Here is a 20,671-nt window from a genome sequence, read left to right on the forward strand (position 1 = left end):
ATTTTTCATGTCATGTGATCAGAATGTGAAAGTCAAAACCTGATCATATTTATAATGTTTTTCTCCTCTGGATACACTTTTATGCTCGTCGGAGAAATATTTCATAAGGGTGTCCGCCATTGTTCCGTATTGCCACAAAAAGTAGTTTCTGTTTTATTTTATATAAAGATAATCTCAGTTTTCGGCACAAACTGTGGACTAAGATCCTGCCTACTTGAAATAGGATTCATAGTCGTAACGTCACTTCCTTCATAATGACGCATTGTAACTTAGCAACACTGGCTCTAAACTATCGGAACAATGGCGGACGCCCGTATAAAATATTTCTCCGGCGAGCATAAAAGCGTACCCAGAGGAAAAAAAAAAAAAACAACATAAACTTGATCATGTTTTGACTTTTACACATTCTGGTCACAAGACATATGAAAAGTTCTAGCCAGCTTGAAGAATAAAAAGTAATGATTTTCTTTGTTTAGAACCAAGCTGGCCGCCGTTGTCGGGCGCGTGACATCAGACTACTGAATCCAATTGGAAAGAGTAGTCGAAGTTTTCAAGGGCGACAACATATTATTAGACATTATAACTAGCTTTAAAAGTCACCAATTTGTGTTTAATTACATTAGATTAATGCTTTAAACTCCTATATAGAGAGTATGCAGATGACGTCACTCAGGCCTTTGTTATTGTTTTTGCCATCCGCGTTTGTGAGTTGTTCTCACTAAACTGTATTAACCAGACTATAAAAGTTCATGGTTACACAGAGTTTGTGTGTTGGTCCGTTATACTTCCGGATGGCAATGTTGTGAACTCCTTGGCCAAGCGCATTCTATCTATAGATAGTGTGCGCCATCCGGAAATATAACGAACCAACACACAAAACTATGTGCAATTTTGGTTGTTTATAATCTGGTTAATACAGTTTAGTGAGAATTACTCATAAACGTGGATGGCAAAAAAAAAAAAAAAAACAATAACAAAGACCTGAGTAACGTCATCTTCATTTTATCTATTACCAGCTCTGGCAACAAAACTTTGTATTCAAAAAGTTTATTGAATTTCAAATCTTTATTTTACTCTATCGTTAGTTAATGGGAACGGTCTACATTCAGGTTCTCGTCCAGCCGAATCATCCATCACGTGATTTGTTGTTGTCAAATGATTGAATAGTTCTTTTAAATTGTAAGCACACTGTGTTGCTCAATGAATATTGTAAACATAATATATTATATCCCATGTTGTGTCAAGCCGACCAAAATTACCTTTCATGATGTTTCGAAACTTTTTATTATTATGTAGGTCATCTTGAGCACACTTTATCATGTGATCAATGACTCGAGCACATGGACAATTAATATTGATACTATGTGTTTAGTTTAAAAAAAAACAACAAAAAAAACCTCATATCGGCCAGCTGGATAACGTACCAACACACAAAACTATTTGTAACCTTGAACGTTTATAGTCTGATTTATATCATTTAGTGAGAACTAATCATCAAAATGGCTGTCCATAAACAATAACAGAGAGCTGAGTGACGACAATTTCATTCCTGCTATAGATAGTATGCGCTTGGCTAAGAAGTTCACAACATTGCCATTCGGAAATAGTTGGACTAACACCCAAAACTCTGTGTAACCATGGTTGTTTATAGTCTGGTTCATACAGTTTAGTGAGAGTTACTCATGAACGCGGATGGCAAAAAACAATAACAAAGACCTAAGTGACGTCAACTTCGAACTATCTATAGAAGGAACGAGGTTGACGTCTATTGTTCTTAGTTATAATTATTTTTAAACAGCCTGTAATAGAGTTGTTCTCACAAAATGACATCATTCAGACTATAGATAGTATGCGCTTGCCTAAGAAGCTCATAACATTGCCATCCGGAAGTATAACGGACCAACACACAAAACTGTGTGTATCCATGAACGTTTATCTATAGTATGCAGATGACGTCACTCAGGCCTTTGTTATTGTTTTTGCCATCCGCGTTTGTGAGTTGTTTCACTAAACTGTATTAACCTGACTATAAAAGTTCATGGTTACACAGAGTTTGTGTGTTGGTCCGTTTACTTCCGGATGGCAATGTTGTGAACTCCTGCCAAGCGCACACTATCTATAGTCAGGTTAATACAGTTCAGTGAGCATTACTCATAAACGCGGATGGCAAAAAAACAATAACAAAGACCTGATTGACGTCAACTTCGAACTATCTATAGAAGAACGAAGTTGACGTCGATCAGTTCTTAGTCATAATTATTTTTAAACAGCCTGTAAGAGATTAGTTCTCACTAAATTGCATCAATCAGACTATACATTTACGTTTAAAGTTGCACACAGTTTTGTGTTTTGGTATGTTCAATTTGATTTACGGATAGAGCGAGTATTTTACCTATACGCATAGCACCAGTACTTCAACGTTGTTTCTTGTCCTGTCCACCCACGCAGATGTCCTTGGTTCCAGACGAGACCCGGCGGACTCGATGCAAGACGAAACAGGTCCCCTCGTCAAACAGTCCAGTCTTCGATGAGAAATTCTCAATGTGAGTAACTTCCAGCTTTTTGAAGAAGCCGAACGAAAATTGTGACTCATCGTTTCAATTCGGTGTTATCCGAAATGAATTGGATGAAGAAAACCGAGTTCGAATACGAAATGCTCAAAATACGGAACAAAAGTGTGATTTTTTAAAAAACAACTGGTTCAAATCTCAGTGGAAGTGTAAAATCACTCTTCCGGAGGATTGGTTCTATCAGGTGAATGCGGCTATGACAGATTATGTCCCTTAGTTGTAACCAACACAGTGAATACTTTTAAGAGGACAGCACACATGGTTTGTTTTTTAAAGTAGTTTTAAAAAGAATATGATATTATCTATCTATTTGCCTCTGTTCTTGTGTATGTGTGTGTGTGTGTTGGGGGGGGGGGGGGGGGGGGGGGAGACGAGAAATGCGTGTGTGTGTGTGTGTGTGTGTGTGTGTGAGGACTGAGAATGAAGATGTAATAAATATTTAATATTTTTATTTCGGCGTCCTGATAGCTCAGTTGTTAGAGCACGCGCTTCACAATCAATAGGACCGAGATCGATCCCGGGGGCAGTCGAGATTTGTTTTCCTGGGCCCCCTGTCCACCCAGCAGTGATTGGGTAGCTGGGGCTATTAGATCTGGCCGAAGGTACTTTGCGATATTATACTAGCGTTCTATCCAAGGGGTAGCAAACAGTTGCTATATTCCGTTTTACGCTATAGAAACCGAGATAAACTCCGGCTCCATGGGCCTAATGGCTCTGAAAGATTTTTTTTTCTTAACTTGACGATCCGTCATTCAACTACATTCCATAGAGAATACAGCTCCCTCGTCTGTGCTACATTCTACTATAGATGTATGCCCTTGGCTAAGAAGCTCACAAAATTGCCATCCGGATGTATAACGGACTGACACACAAAACTATGTGTACCTTGATCGTTTATAGATAGTATGCAGATGACGTCACCAGGCTTTTGTTATTGTTTTTGCCATCCGCGTTTGTGAGTTGTTTCTAACTAAACTGTATTAACCAGACTATAAAAGTTCATGGTTACACAGAGTTTGTGTGTTGGTCCGTTATACTTCCGGATGGCAATTTTGTGAACTCCTTGGCCAAGCCATTCTATCATAGATGTATGCCCTTGGCTAAGAAGCTCACAAAATTGCCATCCGGATGTATAACGGACTGACACACAAAACTATGTGTACCTTGATCGTTTATAGTCTGGTTGATACAGTCTAGTGAGAATAACTCATAAACGCAGATGGAAAAAAAAAAAAAAAAAAAAAAAGCAATAACAAAGACCTGAGTGACGTCAACGTCATACTATCTTACTATATTTGGTTTGTTGTTGTTCCACCACAGAGAGATCCTAGAGGAAGACAGACGAAAACGACTGCTGATATCTGTCTGGCACAAGGATGAAAACAACGGGTAAGTCTCACTATAGTCTTCTTCTTCTTCTTCTTCTTCTTCTTCTTCTTCTTCTTCTTCTTCTTCTTCTTCTTCTTCTTCTTCTTCTTCTTCTTCTTCTTCTTCTTCTTCTTCTTCTTCTTCTTCTTCTTCTTCTTCTTCTTCTTTCACCTCCTGTCGTTGACTGAATTCCACCTCCATCATAAATATAGATATATTAGACATCCAATTCAAAATCTAATGCTTTCCTTCTTTGCACTCTGTTGCTTTTCTCTCTCTCTCTCTCTCACTCTCTCTCTCTCTCTCTCTTTCTCTCTCTCTCTCTTTCTCTCTCTCTCTCTCTCTCTCTTCTCTCTCTCCCTCTATTTTCATTGTTACTGATCCCAAGCGTTACTTTTTTCTGTAGATGATTCTTTATTTAATTTTAGGTGTGATTTGCATCATCAAACTTATTTCATGATGTCATATTCACCTTTATGGCTAAGTTATCACAAAATGTCCTCTGATGATGTGACCCCTCTCCTTTTCTCCCCACCCCCACTCTATCTCTCTCTCTCTCTCTCTCTCTCTCTCTCTCCCTCTCCATCTATTTTCATTGTTACTGATCCCACCCCCACTCCTAATTGATGATTATAATATTTTTTTAAATTTTGTTATGACATTGTTATGATTGATTAAAGATCAGAATTGTTTTGGTGAGTGTAAAGAAAAATGTCGAGTTTGCTAAGTCGGACGACATTGCTGGTAAAAGGCAATAAGTCAAAATATTTCATAATTTGAGCTCACTGACTGGCACAATAATAACGGAGTAAGTTCGGGGACAGCAGGTTTATTTCAGTGGATGCTGATTTCATTGACTTGAAATAGTAACTTCTATACTATCAGATCGTCTTGACTTTAATCGGTAAGTGATTTGCAAAGCTATTCCCGTTTTGGAGCAAGTATATGGAATCACTGGTTGGCCACTGGATGGCCGAGAAATGGTGCTATCTTGACTTGCGTTGAACTTAAAGGGTGAGTAGAAGTTTCAGACTAATTTTCTTGGAGCAAGGGCTCGATAAATTGTCAAAGGATGGCGGATGAATGGTGCTGTTTTTTTGCTTTAGACTTGACCGAGCAAGTCACAAGCAGCAGCAGCAGAAGCTCAGCTCTTTCTTCTTGGAGCAACGACTCGATGGATTGTCACAGGAAAAACGGGTAAGTCGCAAGAACGAGCAGCTTTTCCTTCCTGCAGCAATTCCTTGGACGGAGGATTGCTGCATGCACGATTGCGAGGGAGTCGTCAAGCTAGAGACAGAGGAATGGAGAACAAAGGATAGAAAATTTCATGGAGAGAATGGATGCTAGAATACAAAGGAAAGCACTTAACCAGACACAACACACATACACACCTAAACACATGCACACACGATACATTAAAGTTAATCGTACCCCCACCCCCACCATCAACACCTCCTCCAAAGAAAAAGAAAATAAATTACTGTGACAATACAATTTGAATCGGTTTTACTACTTATAACACCTTTTTTTTAAAATCCTAAACAGTTAATATGCAGATGGATGGATAGATAAACGGTTGGAAATTTATATTGATAGATGGATGGATGGATGGGTGGATAGTGACGGATATTCAGACGGACTGACGATTAACGAATGAGTGGATCTAATGTGACGACGGATCGACGATGGAATGAAGTCAATCACGATAATATAATACTGTATTTTATTGTTCATGAGTAGAATGTGCGAGTAAGCGAGAATTTCAATGAAATCATTTTCGGAACAAAAGGATTCTTTCAAACCTGGGACTTCGAGGTTTGAAAGTTTTTGCTAAGACGAGGGTCATTTAAATCGATCGATATTTGAAGGACGAGTTTTCTGGCCAAATTTCTAAATATATGTATTCCAGAGTATTCAATCTATGACAATGAGTTCCTCCGTCAACACTAATTCATGTCTCCTTCAAAGGAATACCATTTATTTTCCTCAACACGTAGGACTCTATTGCCCGTATCTCCCCACACTGTATGCCTATTGACGGCTCGTTGCCCGCATTACTACACTCGATTAAACAATTTAGTTGATGTTCTTTTGTGTGTGTTTTTCCTCCTCTCATCTTCTTTTCAGTCTTTTTTTTTATTGGCCTTACGTAGTTTTTAGTGACATGACCTGTATTATTTGATCCCCTCTGTATAAAGCTCTCATGTTCTTGTATTATACAATGTACTGTGTTGATTATTATCAACAGACACCGCTCTTGGCAAAAAGTAAAATGAGATTCTCTCTCTCTCCCCTCTCTCTCTCTCTCTCTCTCTCTCTCTCTCTCTCTCTCTCTCTCTCTCTCTTTCTCTCTCTCTCTTTCTCTCTCCCTCCCTACTCTTTCTGCCCCATATTGTCCCTTTTTAAATCATCTTCCCTAACTTTAAACGGTCCCATTGTGAGTGAGCTCTTCAATACCAAAATTATACAATACTCATCCACGCGCGACAAAAATGGCAATGATACTAAACGAGTGAGTTATTTTTACGCTCCACTGAATACAAAATAAGTGCTCACGCTGGCATTCAAAATGGCTTTGTGTCTCAATTTAAGTGTCTGTAATGATAACACATTATCAACAACGGAGCCCTGGCAAATTAGGACGATGCGAGCCATTCGTACTCAAATCGTGATTCGATTGTGTAATCACGTGACCTCTATAAGGGGCAATTCAATTCAAATTTTACTCCCTTATCGTGATAATGTTTATAGTAGTCATTATGAATGAAAATTTCTTTGAAGCAGAGTGGTTTATTTATTTTATTTTATTTCTTTCAGCGAAAAGTATTTATGTTGGAAAGGGTAAAAATAACTCATGCGATGTTCACTATGTTATGTAACATCATTATGAGTGTCATAGGCGTAATGAAAATTGTAGGAGCAATGATATTATTAAATGCAGTGAAAGAAAGAATCGCGTTCAAAGATTTGGGGTAACTCTCATTGTAAATGACACTCCCTCACCCTCCCCTCCCCTCCCCTTGTCCCTGTTCAGATTGAAGAAAAAAATATACATAAATAAACTCTTAAATAGTAGAGAGCCAAAACACAGAAATTCAATCAACCAATCCTACCATCCGCTCATCCTTACTTCCCTCCATACATATAGCCAGTTATCCATCAGTCCATTGATCCATCCATCAATCCATCCATCCATCTACCCATCCATTCATCCACCCTTCCATCCATCCGTCCATCCATCCATCCATCCATCCATCCATCCATCCATCCATCCATTTATTTAGCGATTCATCCATCCACCCATCTATCCATCCACCCACCCATCCATACATCCATCCAACCATCCATCCATATTAGCTCTGTCAACCCACCCAGCCCAACACAGCCACACTTTCCGCCAGTCCGACCTTTCATCTATAACTTTAAAACCCCCTTTGCTTTAGTTCGTCTATGGCCGAATCGATTAGTACCAATTATCATCTTAGCACCCAGCGCTAAAAATGCTACTGCATACAATTAAACCGTTGAGACTACGTACTCCATGCTCAGACTAAACATTTTTTTTTTTCCATTTTGGCCAGAAATGTAATAGTTCAAATTATATCGATGGATTAAATGAACTCTTCAACTTGTCAAAAAGTCACAAATCTTAAACTACTCATGAAGCCTTAGGTTAGAGATTTTGGACAAGTTAAGGACAATCTCGATCGATATTTGAAGTACAATAATTTTCTGGCCAAATTAATTTAAAAAAAAAAAGACGTGTTTTGGCAAAACAGGGTAAACTACAAACAATTATAGTTTAACAATTACAACTACAAGGCATTCAACAATTGAAAGTGCTCGAACGGCCTCACTTCGATTGTAGTTATAATAGGTGTTACATTTTATTTAGTATGAGTGTGAGTGTGATAAGTGGTGAGTGGTCAATGCTCTAGCTAGGCTCTGTTGCTCTTGTACCTCGACAGTGTTTATCGGCGGTCCTTATTGTCCGTCTCTGGTCCTTTACGAAGTGTCCTTTTGTTGTGGTTGTGTGACCTGCAAGTACTTGTCGCTTTAGTAAGGATCATTATTAGATTTTGACCGGGAAGGAAGTAGTCGGGGCAATAAATTATTGAGGGTTTAAGGTGAATTTTGGTCGAGGTCTGTGGTTGTCGTGGGTTTTTGATTGGTAGTTGTAGTTGTAGTAGTGGTAGTAGTAGTAGTAGTAGTAGTAGTAGTAGTAGTAGTAGTAGTAGTAGTAGTAGTAGTAGTAGTAGTAGTAGTAGTAGTAGTAGTAGTAGTAGCAGTAGTAAAAGAAATGGTAGTTACATAGTGTTGTCGTAGAAGTAGAAGTATCCATAGGGTACCCTTTTGATAGGGTTTCTATGATGTAGCAACTACTACTACTACTACTACTACTACTACTACTACTACTACTACTACTACTACTACTACTACTACTACTACTACTACTACTACTACTACTACTACTACTACTACTACTACTATACTACTACTACTACTACTACTACTACTACTACTACTACTACTACCACTACCACCACCACCACCACCGCTTCGACTATTACGACGACTACGATGATGTACATACACCTCGACTATGATGTTATAATAAATGCCGCTTGAGGTGGAAAAGATTTTCACTGTTCTTAATTAATGTATGCAAGTATCCTACAGGCTAGAAAAAAATTGTCAAATTAGGTTTTGAGTAGTAACCTGAAGTAGTCATCTGACAGTGACATAAAAGGGCCGTATCTATTTCACCGTACATGGACGGCTGGCATATCTGCGGCTGTGAACAAAAGAACTTTGATATTATGACGGTTTTTTACAGTCAGTGGCGTTTCAAGAGAGGTGCTTTCATGTTCTGGGCACTACATAAGAAGAGACTGGAGCGAGTGAGGACTGAAGCTCAGATTTTGGATAATATTAATATACTTGGAATTTGAAATGAAAGCGAAAAATATGGTGGTTATAATCGGTACTAAAATATATATGGACCTATTAATTCTCCCCCCTCCCCCCTCTTTTTTTTTTCCTTCTAAAATTGTGGGAAAAAATCGCTGATGTAGCTGAGTGTTGTGTGTCTGTGGTCTGGTCTTGAGTCTTGGGCTTGTTAGTCTTTGATTTATTATTATTATTATTATTATTATTATTATTATTATTATTATTATTATTATTATTATTATTATTATTATTATTATTATTATTATTATTATTATTATTATTATTATTATTTATTATTATTATTACAATTCTTGATTTGAAATAATGTAGACAGCATCAAATGTTAAAGATACTGTTCAAATATTTGGAGGTTTGTGTGATTTTTAAATATTTATCTTTCATCTACTCATTGGTTGCTTATTTTTATACATTGCATATTATGATATGGAAACTTTTGTTTCTATCTCAATTTCAATATTTCAATTAGACGATGTGAAATCAGTTGCGTTATATTTGTGTTGTCTTCCAAAAAATTTTATAGAATTGCTTTGTTGTCACCATCGAATATAGTGACGTGTTCATACTCTGTATAGATAGAACGAAGATGATGTCAAACATGTCTTTGTTAATGTTTTTTGCCATTCACGTTTATAAGCACTTCTCACTAAACTGTATGAACCACACTGAAAAAGCTCATAGTTACACTCAGTTTTGTGTGTTCGACCGTTATACTTCCGGATGGCAATGTTGTGAGCTACTTAGCCAAGCGCATACTATCTATAGATAGTATGCGCTTGGCTAAGAAGCTCATAACATTGCCATCCGGAAGTCTAACGGACCAACACACAAATCTGTGTGTATCCATGAACGTTTATAGTCGAGTTAATCCAGTTCAGTGAGCATTACTCATAAACGCGGGTGGCAAAAAACAATAACAAAGACCTGAGTGACGTCATCTTCGAACTATCTATACTCAATTTTGTGAGTTTGCATTTAAGAAAGAAAAAAAAAGGAAGAAAAGAGAAAAGAAAGATAGAAAAATTGTAATTACATACAATAAGATAGTTATTTTGAATTTTGAACGAAGCATTTAAAGTTACGTTAGAGCTCATCGACAAAATGGTTGCAAAACGATTGATTTTATTAGGTTATTATTTAGCTGTATGTAACAGCTCCTTTGAATCTTGGAACCTTTGATTAAAGCATCCAAATCCATAGATCGCTAATCACGAATTGAGTCGAAAGTCCAAACTAGGACGATTTTGCTGAAGCATAAAAAAATAACTCAAGTTAAGAAATCTCAATTGATCTGATTCACTGAGGTCTCTAATAAAGCGATTTTTTAAATAGCCTGTTTAACATGAAAGTTGTCAAAATACTTCACTTATTTGTGTATAAGGTGTGATATTATTCGTTTGCTGGTAGATGAAATGACGACGGAAAGTCTCTGAAATTGAAGACGTTGTCTAAGTAGCATGAAAGATGCTTTTAAACTCTTGATTAGTTTATAAGAGGGTATTCGAAAATTGACCGTGATTCAAATTGAACATGATATTACGTTAAACTGTCAAGTTGTACTCAACATAGTCCAATGTGTTTCGTGCGTGGCCTTAGTGGTAATAGTTCAATGTGTAATCATCGCCTAATTGAGGGTGGTCTGTTTGGTGGCCTGGTAGATCCTGAAGTGGTTATATATATGACAAGCTATATATGACAAGCTTCTTAAATTTTTGAGAAAGCTTTTGAATTGAACAAGAAATATTATACTGTCGAGGATTCTCGGCAGACGTAGTCTTTTTCTAAAAAGTCATCGCCTGTTTGAGGGTGGTTTATTGATGTCCTGGTAGATTCTGAAGTGGTGATATATGGCAAGCCTCTTCGATTGAGAAAGCTTTTGAATTTAACAAGAAATATTAAACTGTCGGGGATTCTCGGCAGACGTAGATCTATAGTCTTTTCTATAAACTTATAGCCTGTTTGAGAGTAGGTGTGTTTGGGTTCTGGTAGCTGCTGAAGTGGTGATAATATGATGTAAACCTCTGAAATTGAGAACACTTTGAAAGGTGGTGTCAATGTACTTAGCGTATTTCTGTATAATCCCAAGTTGCTTGTTAAAAATTTTGGCCTGCTTGTTCTGGGAAATTTTAACCAGTGACCATAAGTAAGTCTTAATTTCAAATTTCTTTGAATTGAACATGGAAGTTCTTGCCACCTACTCTGCATATTTTTCTAATTTTCTAATTTTGTAGTGTCGTCATCAGCGTTGGCTTTTTAAGAGTATGGCCGTCATTTTCTAGTAAATTAACTTGAGACCACATTAAGTCTTGGAAATTGAGAAAATGCTTTGAATTGAGCATGACAGTATGCGCTGTCCAGACGTTCAAGAAGGTTTTGTACACGATTTTATAGGACAGTCACTGTAGTATGCTTAAGGATGTGGTGTTCACATTTTTTTTTTTTTTTTGAGTGTGGCTGATGTATTATTAATCTTGATTAGGTCACACTAAAGGTACCATCATCAACGTTTAAACATGACACCTGATTATAGCCATCACGCCTATAACGCTTATCAATCTCTCTCTCTCTCTCTCTCTCTCTCCCTCTCTCTCTCTCTCTCTCTCTCTCTCTCTCTCTCTCTCTCTCTCTCTCTCTCTCTCTCTCTCTCTCTCTCTCTCTCTCTCTCTCTCTCTCTCTCCTCTGCCTACCTATATATGTCTATCTATCTACCTATCTATCTATCTATCTATCTATCTATCTATCTATCTATCTATCTATCTCACTCTATTTTCGTCTGTAATATCGCCTAACAGGCGTCATGTCTCGTTTTGGGAGTAGTTATCGCTCCATAAACAAATGCTCACATGTAAATCTAAAATCTAATGTGTGTAACATTACTGGCTTGAACACAAACCAAATCCGAGTTGGAATGAGTGCAGAGATACACATCCCCCCCCCCCCCCCCCCCCCCCATCTCCTTTCCTCCCACCTCACCCCCTTTTCCCCACCTCCATCCACACCCTTTCAGATTTCTCTTTCTTTCTCTTTTTTTTTTTTCTTCTTATATTTTCTTTTTCTTTTCTTTCTTCTTTTCTATTCCCGATTTGTCAAAGAAAATGCTGAGCATTAACACCCCCCAACAAATTCGAGAATGCATAACAATAAAAGCCCAAATAAAAATAGACTTCGCGAGGCAGCAACCTCACCACCACCACCACAACCACCACTTACAGGATATTGTTTTTTGCTAATTACCGACTTGTCACAAACCGGACACAAATTGATAGTTTCTCAAGCAAGTCTTTTACTGGGTAACAAGTAACAAGTAACACAATGATTTTCCCCCCTTTCCCTTTGATTCGCCTTTTCAAGTGTCAGAACTTGAAACATTGTCAAAAAACCGCAAGGCTCTTTTATTCAATGCATCACTTCTTAATTCTCTCGATATTGCAGTTAAAAAAAAAAAAAAAGAAAGAAAGAAAGAAAAGAGTATGCGTATGTGTGTGTGTGTGGGGGGGGGGGGGGGGGGGGTGATTCCAACCCACATTATTATTCCAATGTCTTCATTTAAGTTCACTTGGTTAAAGAAACAATACCACGTGATTATCATGCATGTATGTCGAGTAAAACCGAAAATTACCCCCCAACCCCTCGTCTTTTCCCCCTGCCTTCATCTATCTCCTCCCCCCTCTTATTCTCTCTCTCTCTCTCTCTCTCTCTCTCTCTCTCTCTCTCTCTCTCTCTCTCTCTCTCTCTCTTTGTGTGTGTATTTGTGTGTGTTTGTGTCTATTATCTATCTCTCTTTGTCTTCTCTTTCTCACTTTCTCTCTCACTCTCTCTCTCTCTCTCTCTCTCTCTCTCTCTCTCTTTGTGTGTGTATTTGTGTGTGTTTGTGTCTATTATCTATCTCTCTTATCTCTCTTTGTCTCTCTTTCTCACTTTCTCTCTCACTCTCTCTCTCTCTCTCTCTCTCTCTCTCTTTTCTCACTCTCCCGCGCGCACACACACACACATACACTCACACAAACACAATATTCTTCTATTCCTCTTATAACCAATACGTGAAAGATCTCTCTCTCTCTCTCTCTCTCTCTCTCTCTCTCTCTCTCCCCCTCTCTCTCCTCTCTCTCTCTCTCTCCTCTCTCTCTCTCTCTCTCTCTCTCCTCTCTCTCCTCTCTCTCTCTCTCTCTCTCTCTCTCTCTCTCTCCATTTAGACCCCCAGTTGCTTGTGTCAGATACTAATTTAGCTACCATTTCGCCAAGAATAAAAATCAATGGTTTATTTTAACGTTGATATAATATAAACAATGGGAATTTACATCTGACACCACCTTTGACCCCTGTGACGAATGTCAAATTGATTATGACGTCATTCCATGGCACCCGATGAATGCAAGCCTTAATGAAGTCACCAGCACGCCTGCTTAGCCTAATGTTACTTGGATAATGGTGAGGCAAATATTTGACAATTTTACACATTACATTCGTAAATCAAGTGTAAATTTGATAATTTGGATAATTGATGGTTGATTTTTGAGCGAAAACCTTGAGAAAAAAAGAGTCGATTGCTTTCTCCTCCTCCTCCTCCCTCTCTTCCTCTTCTTCTCTTCTTCCTTCCTTCTCTCTTCTTCCTCTTCTTCTTCTTCTTTCTTCTTCTTCTTCTTCTTCTTCTTCTTCTTCTTTCTTCTTCTTCTTCTCTTCTTCTTCTTCTTCTTCTTCTCTCTTTTTTCTTCTCTTTCTTCTTCTTCTTCTTCTTCTTCTTCTTTTCTTCTTCTTCTCTTCTTCTTCTTCCTTCTTTCTCTTCTCTTCTTCTTCTTTTCTTCTTTCTTCTCTTCTTCTTCTTTTCTTCATTTTTTTTGTGTCTTGATTCTTTTTCTTTGTTGTTTTATTTTTATTTTTCTCTCTCCCTCCCCCCCCCCCCCCCCCCCCCTCCCCCATATTTCTTCCCCCGTTTTTCTTGTACAATTGATTTCAGTCTAAGATCACACAACCAGTCTCTTCTCTCTCTCCTCTCTCTCTCTCTCTCTCTCTCTCTCTCTCTCTCTCTCTCTCTCTCTCTCTCTCTCACACTTTATTAATTTTAAAAAATATATTTTAGCCGCTGTTGTTCCAATAGCCATGTCGTGACTCACGACACGGCCGTACTTTGGAAAAATCGTATTAAAATTTTTGGTCAGATATCGATTATATTGACCCTCATCTTGGCAAAAACTCTCAAACCTGGGACTTCGAGAAAGTCTCCTTAAAGTTGCTGATCCAATCAATGTTTATTTTGGGTCTCGGGTTAAGATAACATGTCAGATTGTTGTTTGCACAGAGGACAAAACGTGTCATGCGCATTGACGATTTATTGGAAATCGTTTTAGTCGTCGGAAGGTCATTCAAAAATCTGACATCTTGTTTTCGTTTGGTTTGTTTGTTTGTTTGTTTGTTTTTTGTTGCTCTTTGTATTGTTTGTTTTTCAATTAATTGATGGATATTATTTGTTGGATTTAGTCAACGTCTTGAACGTTGTGTGTACGTCTAAGGATTGAATGAAGCTGACGTCACTCAGCTCTTAGTTATTTTTTTTTTATTTTTTTGGGACCGCCAGTTGGATGATACTACGGTCTCCACTACTAAATTCTATTATTCAAACTACCCGAAAGGTACTGAGTTCGATTTCCCACCGCGCTTTACTAGAGTACGATAAATGCAGAACGTGTCAAATCTATTGATCAATGTGTCAGGGGTTAACATTGTTTTGGTATGACCAAGACTGACTTCTCCTTGTTAGTTTCAAATTGTAAACTTTATAATTACTAAATGATTTTACTTTTCGCCCCCGCCATAAACCTTAAATAAAAATCTTATCCCTCGTAAATTCTTGGCTACATAAAGATAAAGCACTCTAATGGAAATATTGTCCTGTCACAGTGTAAGAGTCTTGTCTTTTCCCCCCATAATTCAGTGTTTCTGACTCTCTTCTGTTTGTTTATGTGTACAATGTCAAACAAACACACAGACTACTAATGATAGTAGCGAATCCCATCTCTTCATTCTTTACTATAGTATGATAAATACAGAGAGCGTGTCAAATCTATTGATGAATGTGTCAAGGGGGGAGGGGGGAGGGGGACATTGTTTTGATATGACTGACTTCTCATTGTTAGGTTTCAACTTTAATGGTTTATAATATCACAAATTTATTTTAGTTGTTCCCCCCCCCCCCCCCCCCCCAAACTTCAAAAACAAAAATATTATCCCTCGGAACATATTGACAACATAAAGATAAAACACTCTATGGAAATATTGTCCTGTCACAGTGTCCAGAGACAACAGCATGGCAGTGGCTTATATACCCAACATGTCTTGTCTTTTCTCCCATAATTCTGTGTTTCTGACTCTATTCTGTTTGTTTATGTCTCCACTGCCAAACAAATACATAGACGTGACTAATAATGATACGTAGTAGTGAATCCCGTCTCTTCATTCTTTACTAGAGTATGATAAAAACAGAGAACGTGTCAAATCGATTGATGAATGTGTCAGGGGGTAACATTGTTTTGATATGACCAAGATTGGCCTCTCCTTGTTAGGTTTCAAGTTGAATGTTTTTAAATCATAAATTTATTTTAGTTGTCTACCCTCCTCCCCCCCCCCCCCCCCCCTTCCCCCAACCTTCAAAAACAAAAATCTATTCCCTCACAACTTCTTGGCTACATAAAGATAAAGCACTCTATGGAAATATTGTCCTGTCACAGTGTCCAGAGACAAAAGCACGGAGGTGGCTTATACCCATACGTGTCGTCTTTTCTTCCATAATTCCGTGTTTCTGACTCTATTCTGTTTGTTTATGTCTACACTGTCAAACAAATAAACAGACGAGTCTAATAATGATAGTAGTAAATTCCATCTCTTCATGCTTTACTAGAGTATGATAAATACAGAGAAAGTGTCAAATCTATTCTGCTGTACTCTGAAAAAAATCCATATTTTAAAATTTGGCCACAAATCTCGTCCTTTAAATATATATTTGCAAGTCCCAGGTTATAGAGTTTTTTGTTTTAATTTTGTTTTCAAAGATGAGGCTCATTTAAATCGATCGATATTTGAAGGACGAGTTTTCTGGGCAAATTTTTAATGGGTTTTTCCAGAGTACGCCAACATGCCTCGTCTTCTCTTCCTCCCATAATTCCGTGTTCCTGTATCGATTCATTCTATTCAGTGTTTATGTCATTGTCAACAATAACACATGACTAGTCTTATATAATGATAGTCAATCGCATCTCCTCTATCTTTACTATGTAATGTGCGGCTATAATGTGGTCTTGTGGTATGACAAGGTCGGAAGATCGGATCGGAAGGGCCTTGGTTCGAGCCTCGATCGGCACATAGTTGGGAATTCAGTAAAAACGAATCACCCCACTGGTGATCGGGAAACCCAATGTCCATAAACTTTACTCACTCGATACATATATAGATAGTATGCAGATGACGTCACTCAGGCCTTTGTTATTGTTTTTGCCATCCGCGTTTGTGAGTTGTTCTCACTAAACTGTATTAACCAGACTATAAAAGTTCATGGTTACACAGAGTTTGTGTGTTGGTCCGTTATACTTCCGGATGGCAATGTTGTGAACTCCTTGGCCAAGCGCATTCTATCTAATAGATAGTATGCAGATGACGTCACTCAGGACTTTGTTATTGTTTTTGCCATCCGCGTTTTGAGTTGTTCTCACTAAACTGTATTAACCAGACTATAAAAGTTCATGGTTACACAGAGTTTGTGTGTTGTCCGTATACTTCCGGATGGCAATGTTGTGAACTCCTTGGCCAAGCGCATACTATCTATAGCTGCCACCACACGTTTTATTAGTGTTTATAAGTTTATAGATAGAATGCGCTTGGCCAAGGAGTTCACAACATTGCCATCCGAAGTATAACGGACCAACACACAAACTCTGTGTAACCATGAACTTTTATAGTCTGGTTAATACAGTTTAGTGAGAACAACTCACAAACGCGGATGGCAAAAACAATAACAAAGGCCTGAGTGACGTCATCTGCATATTATCTATATCAATAAAATTACACAGTCCAGCGTGTCTCTCTTGTCTCGAGGTTCGTGATCTCGTCTTGTCAAGCAATGTTAAGCGTGGTCAGAGGTCAGATTGGTGTCAGTCTCAATATTTTCTTGTTTATGGCTCTTTACCCATATTTTCTCACCGTACTTAGGCGTAAAATGAGTACCTGACCATCAACAGCGTTGTCTCTGTCCGAAAAAAAAATGTAATATATCGCTTAACAGGCGTCATGTCCTGTCCTACATATTAAGTGTTGTTGTTGTCCAGGGACCTCTCGTAAAGCGCGTCGAGACGTTTAGTGGAAACTGCGCTTTATAAAAGCTCAATTTTAAGCCCATTGAGGTTGTTGATATACGGGGTAATGCGCTATATAAAAACCATATATTATTATAATATAAACACAAGCGACCGCGTCAAACGTAGTGATGATTGATAGTACATAGATAGTTTTATTCAACTACCATTAAAATACAAAAACTAAAAACATTAGCTTTGATACTACGCCTATAATTTGTCTCAGAAAAATGTAATAAATCGACATGGGGTAAAAGTAACCCGGGTAAACTACGGATATTGTCGGTGTTATGGTTAAGTCACTATACATATATAAACAGACACGAGTCTAATGATATTTGTACATCCCATCTCCAGACCTGCTTAGTTCTACAAAAAATTACGAAATTTTGGCTCCAATTTCAGAACGCCATGAACATTTTAAGTCATTAAAACTTATTGAAAATAAAAGATGATTTCAGACTCTCATCTTTTAAAGGGTTTTGAGGTGATATCTGCCTAGCCATTCATTGTGAGGGTAAATTGTTGATCTGTAAAGTCAACTATAATAGTGACTACAATTTCTATCTACTAAAAAACTACGAATTTTAAATTTTCAAGTAAGCAGGTCTGTATCTCTTCTCTCTTGACCAAGTAATCGTAATAGAACACAGAGCTTGTGTCAAACGTATCGATGAACGTGTCAGAGGTGTGAATTGTTTTGATTCGAACCAGGACTGACCTCCCTTTGTTTGGTTTCAACTGGTATGCCTTTTTGAATCACGAATTAATTGACTTTAGTTACTCCCTAGCTCCATAAAGATAAAGCACTTTATCTCAATATTGTCCTGTCACAGTGTCAGAGACAACCTTTGAATTTAGATTACCCAGCATGCCTTGTCTTATAATTCTGTGTTTCTGATTATTCATTATGTTTATTTATGTCACTATAAATATATAAACACAGACGAGTCTACTATAATGATGATAGTACATTCCATCTCATCTCTTTTTGACCAAGTAATAGTAATAGAACACAGAGCGCGTGTCAAATGTATTGATGAACGTGTCAGAAGGGTGAATTGTTTTGATTGGAACCAGGACTGACCTCCCTTTGTTTTGTTTCAACTTGTATGATTTATGAATCGAATTGATTTTAGTTGCCTCCTCCCTCTCAAGACTAACCAAAAATTTATCTTTTCCATCGCGACTGCACACAAAGTTAAAGCACTCCATGTCAAAATATTGTCCTGTCAAAGCCAATGAGACAACGACCTATGGAAATCGCTATTACCCAACGTGTCTCGTCTTCCTCCCATCATTCTGTGTTTCTGACTCTATTCAATGTCATCCGTTTGTTTATGTTGTCACTGTCAATTAAAAACATTGGCGAGTCTAATTTTAAATGACGATAGTAAATCTCATCGTCTCATCTCTGTTTTACGAAGACATAGGACGTGTCAAATGTATTGATGATCGTGTCAGGAGAAAATTGTTTTGATTTCACTACGACTGACCTCTTTTTGTTTTCATTTAACTTGTATGCTTTTTTATAATCACAAATTGATTTTAAATGCACCCTTCCCTCCCCTCCTCCCTCTTTACCACTCCATCCCAAACCTTGAAAAACAAAAAAAACAAAACAACCTTATCCATCGCGGCCATAAACAACAAAAAGTTAAAGAGCTTTTTCTCAATATTGTCCTGTCAAACCCAACTATTACCCAACATGCCTCGTCTTCCTCCCATCATTCCGTATTTCTGACTCTATTCAATTCCATCCGTTTGTTTATGTTGTCACTGTCAATAAAAACAACATAAGCGAGTCTAATGATGATAGTAAAGCTCATCTTCCATCTCTTTGATTGATAATACCTACAGTAGTATAGATAGTATGCGCTTGGCTAAGAAGCTCATAACATTGCCATCCGGAAGTATAACGGACCAACACACAAAACTGTGTATCCATGAAAGTTTATAGTCGGGTTAATACAGTTCAGTGAGAATTACTCATAAACGCGGATGGCAAAAAACATCAACAAAGACCTGAGTGACGTCATCTTCGAACAATATAATATAGAAGACGTGCCAAACCTATTGATGATCGAGTCAAATGGGGAAATTGTTTTGATATGACGTTAAATGAATCTCCGACCACTTCTTGTCTTGTGTGCTATAGATAGAATGCGCTTGGCCAAGGAGTTCACAACATTGCCATCCGGAAGTATAACGGACCAACACACAAACTCTGTGTAACCATGAACTTTTATAGTCTGGTTAATACAGTTTAGTGAGAACAACTCACAAACGCGGATGGCAAAAAACAATAACAAAGGCCTGTGTGACGTCATCTTCGTTCTATCAATTGGTAGTTATTGCCATCTCGGTGTCTAATATCAGAAAGACAAACAAGAACATAAAATTTTTTAAAAAAGTAAAGGTAAAACAAGGGTTGGGGGGGGGGGGGGGGTTAGTATAGGAGAAGATCGAATTGAAGACCAACCACATTACTCTTAACCCCACTCAACCCTAACACCGACTATATCCATAGGTTACCCGGGTTACCATTACCCCATGCCTATTTATTACAATTTTTCTGAGACAAATTATAGGCGTACTACCAAAGCTGATGTGTTTAGTTTTGCATGTTAATGATAGTTGAATAAAACTATCTATGTACATGTTCATTTTTAATACATTTTTTTTTTTCAATTTTGAAAAGTAGAAAAATCTCTAGGATTGAGTGAGTTAATTAAATATTGACCTGTCAATTTGATGTTTGGAATGACAACCCAAACTTTTCTATGATAAATTGTCTTTTTTTTTCCAATTCTTTAGGACAGTCATTTCTTTATTCTATTATAGATACGACATTTAGGGGTGTGGTGGAGGAAGGGGGGGGGGGGGGGGGGGGATTTTTATTCATAAATTTTACATTTTTCTTTAAATCTTAAATATTGACCTGTCACTCCCTACGTCAACTTGTAGGCTGAAATGACAACTCTTCCCTGTCTCAAATAAATGAATTGTATGTTCTATAATATTATGACAGTCGTTTGTTTATATTATTGATACGCCATTTTTGGTGTAGGGTGAAAGGGTGAACATATTTATTATGTTTCCATCTCTATTCAAGAAAGAAGAAGTAATAAAAATAAGATAGACTTTTAGATGAATTCCATTATTCCTCAGTGTAAATGTTGACCTCCATTGTCATTGTCTACTCGCACGCCATCTTGTTGCCTGGCATGACAACAAATCGACTCGTCATTTCCAAATACTTTATTTGTCCATTGTTCCATTCTATGCCACAGTTTTGTTGTGGATCCTATCTTATGTGTGAGGGTAACTTTTTGAAATAAAAATTATCCTCCTCTTTCTTTACCATTATCATCATCATTTTCATCATCATTATACATCTCATCATCATCATCATCATCATCATCA

General features: G+C 37.7%; 1 protein-coding gene across 1 annotated transcript in view; it reads left to right on the plus strand.

Moving 5' to 3' along the window:
• The window catches only part of LOC144979640 (uncharacterized), a 187,410-nt gene that overhangs the window by 119,319 nt on the left and 47,420 nt on the right, over positions 1-20,671 (plus strand). The window contains exons 8-9 of the mRNA XM_078926458.1: positions 2,449-2,543; positions 3,891-3,959. Of these exons, the coding sequence (XP_078782584.1) occupies positions 2,449-2,543; positions 3,891-3,959 (164 nt within the window). The remainder of the gene's footprint in view (positions 1-2,448; positions 2,544-3,890; positions 3,960-20,671) is intronic.

The sequence above is a fragment of the Berghia stephanieae genome, chromosome 9, assembly GCF_034508935.2.
Source record: "Berghia stephanieae isolate SIO BIC M18660-M18661 chromosome 9, UCSD_Bste_1.3, whole genome shotgun sequence".
NCBI classification, from domain to species: Eukaryota; Metazoa; Mollusca; class Gastropoda; order Nudibranchia; family Aeolidiidae; genus Berghia; species Berghia stephanieae.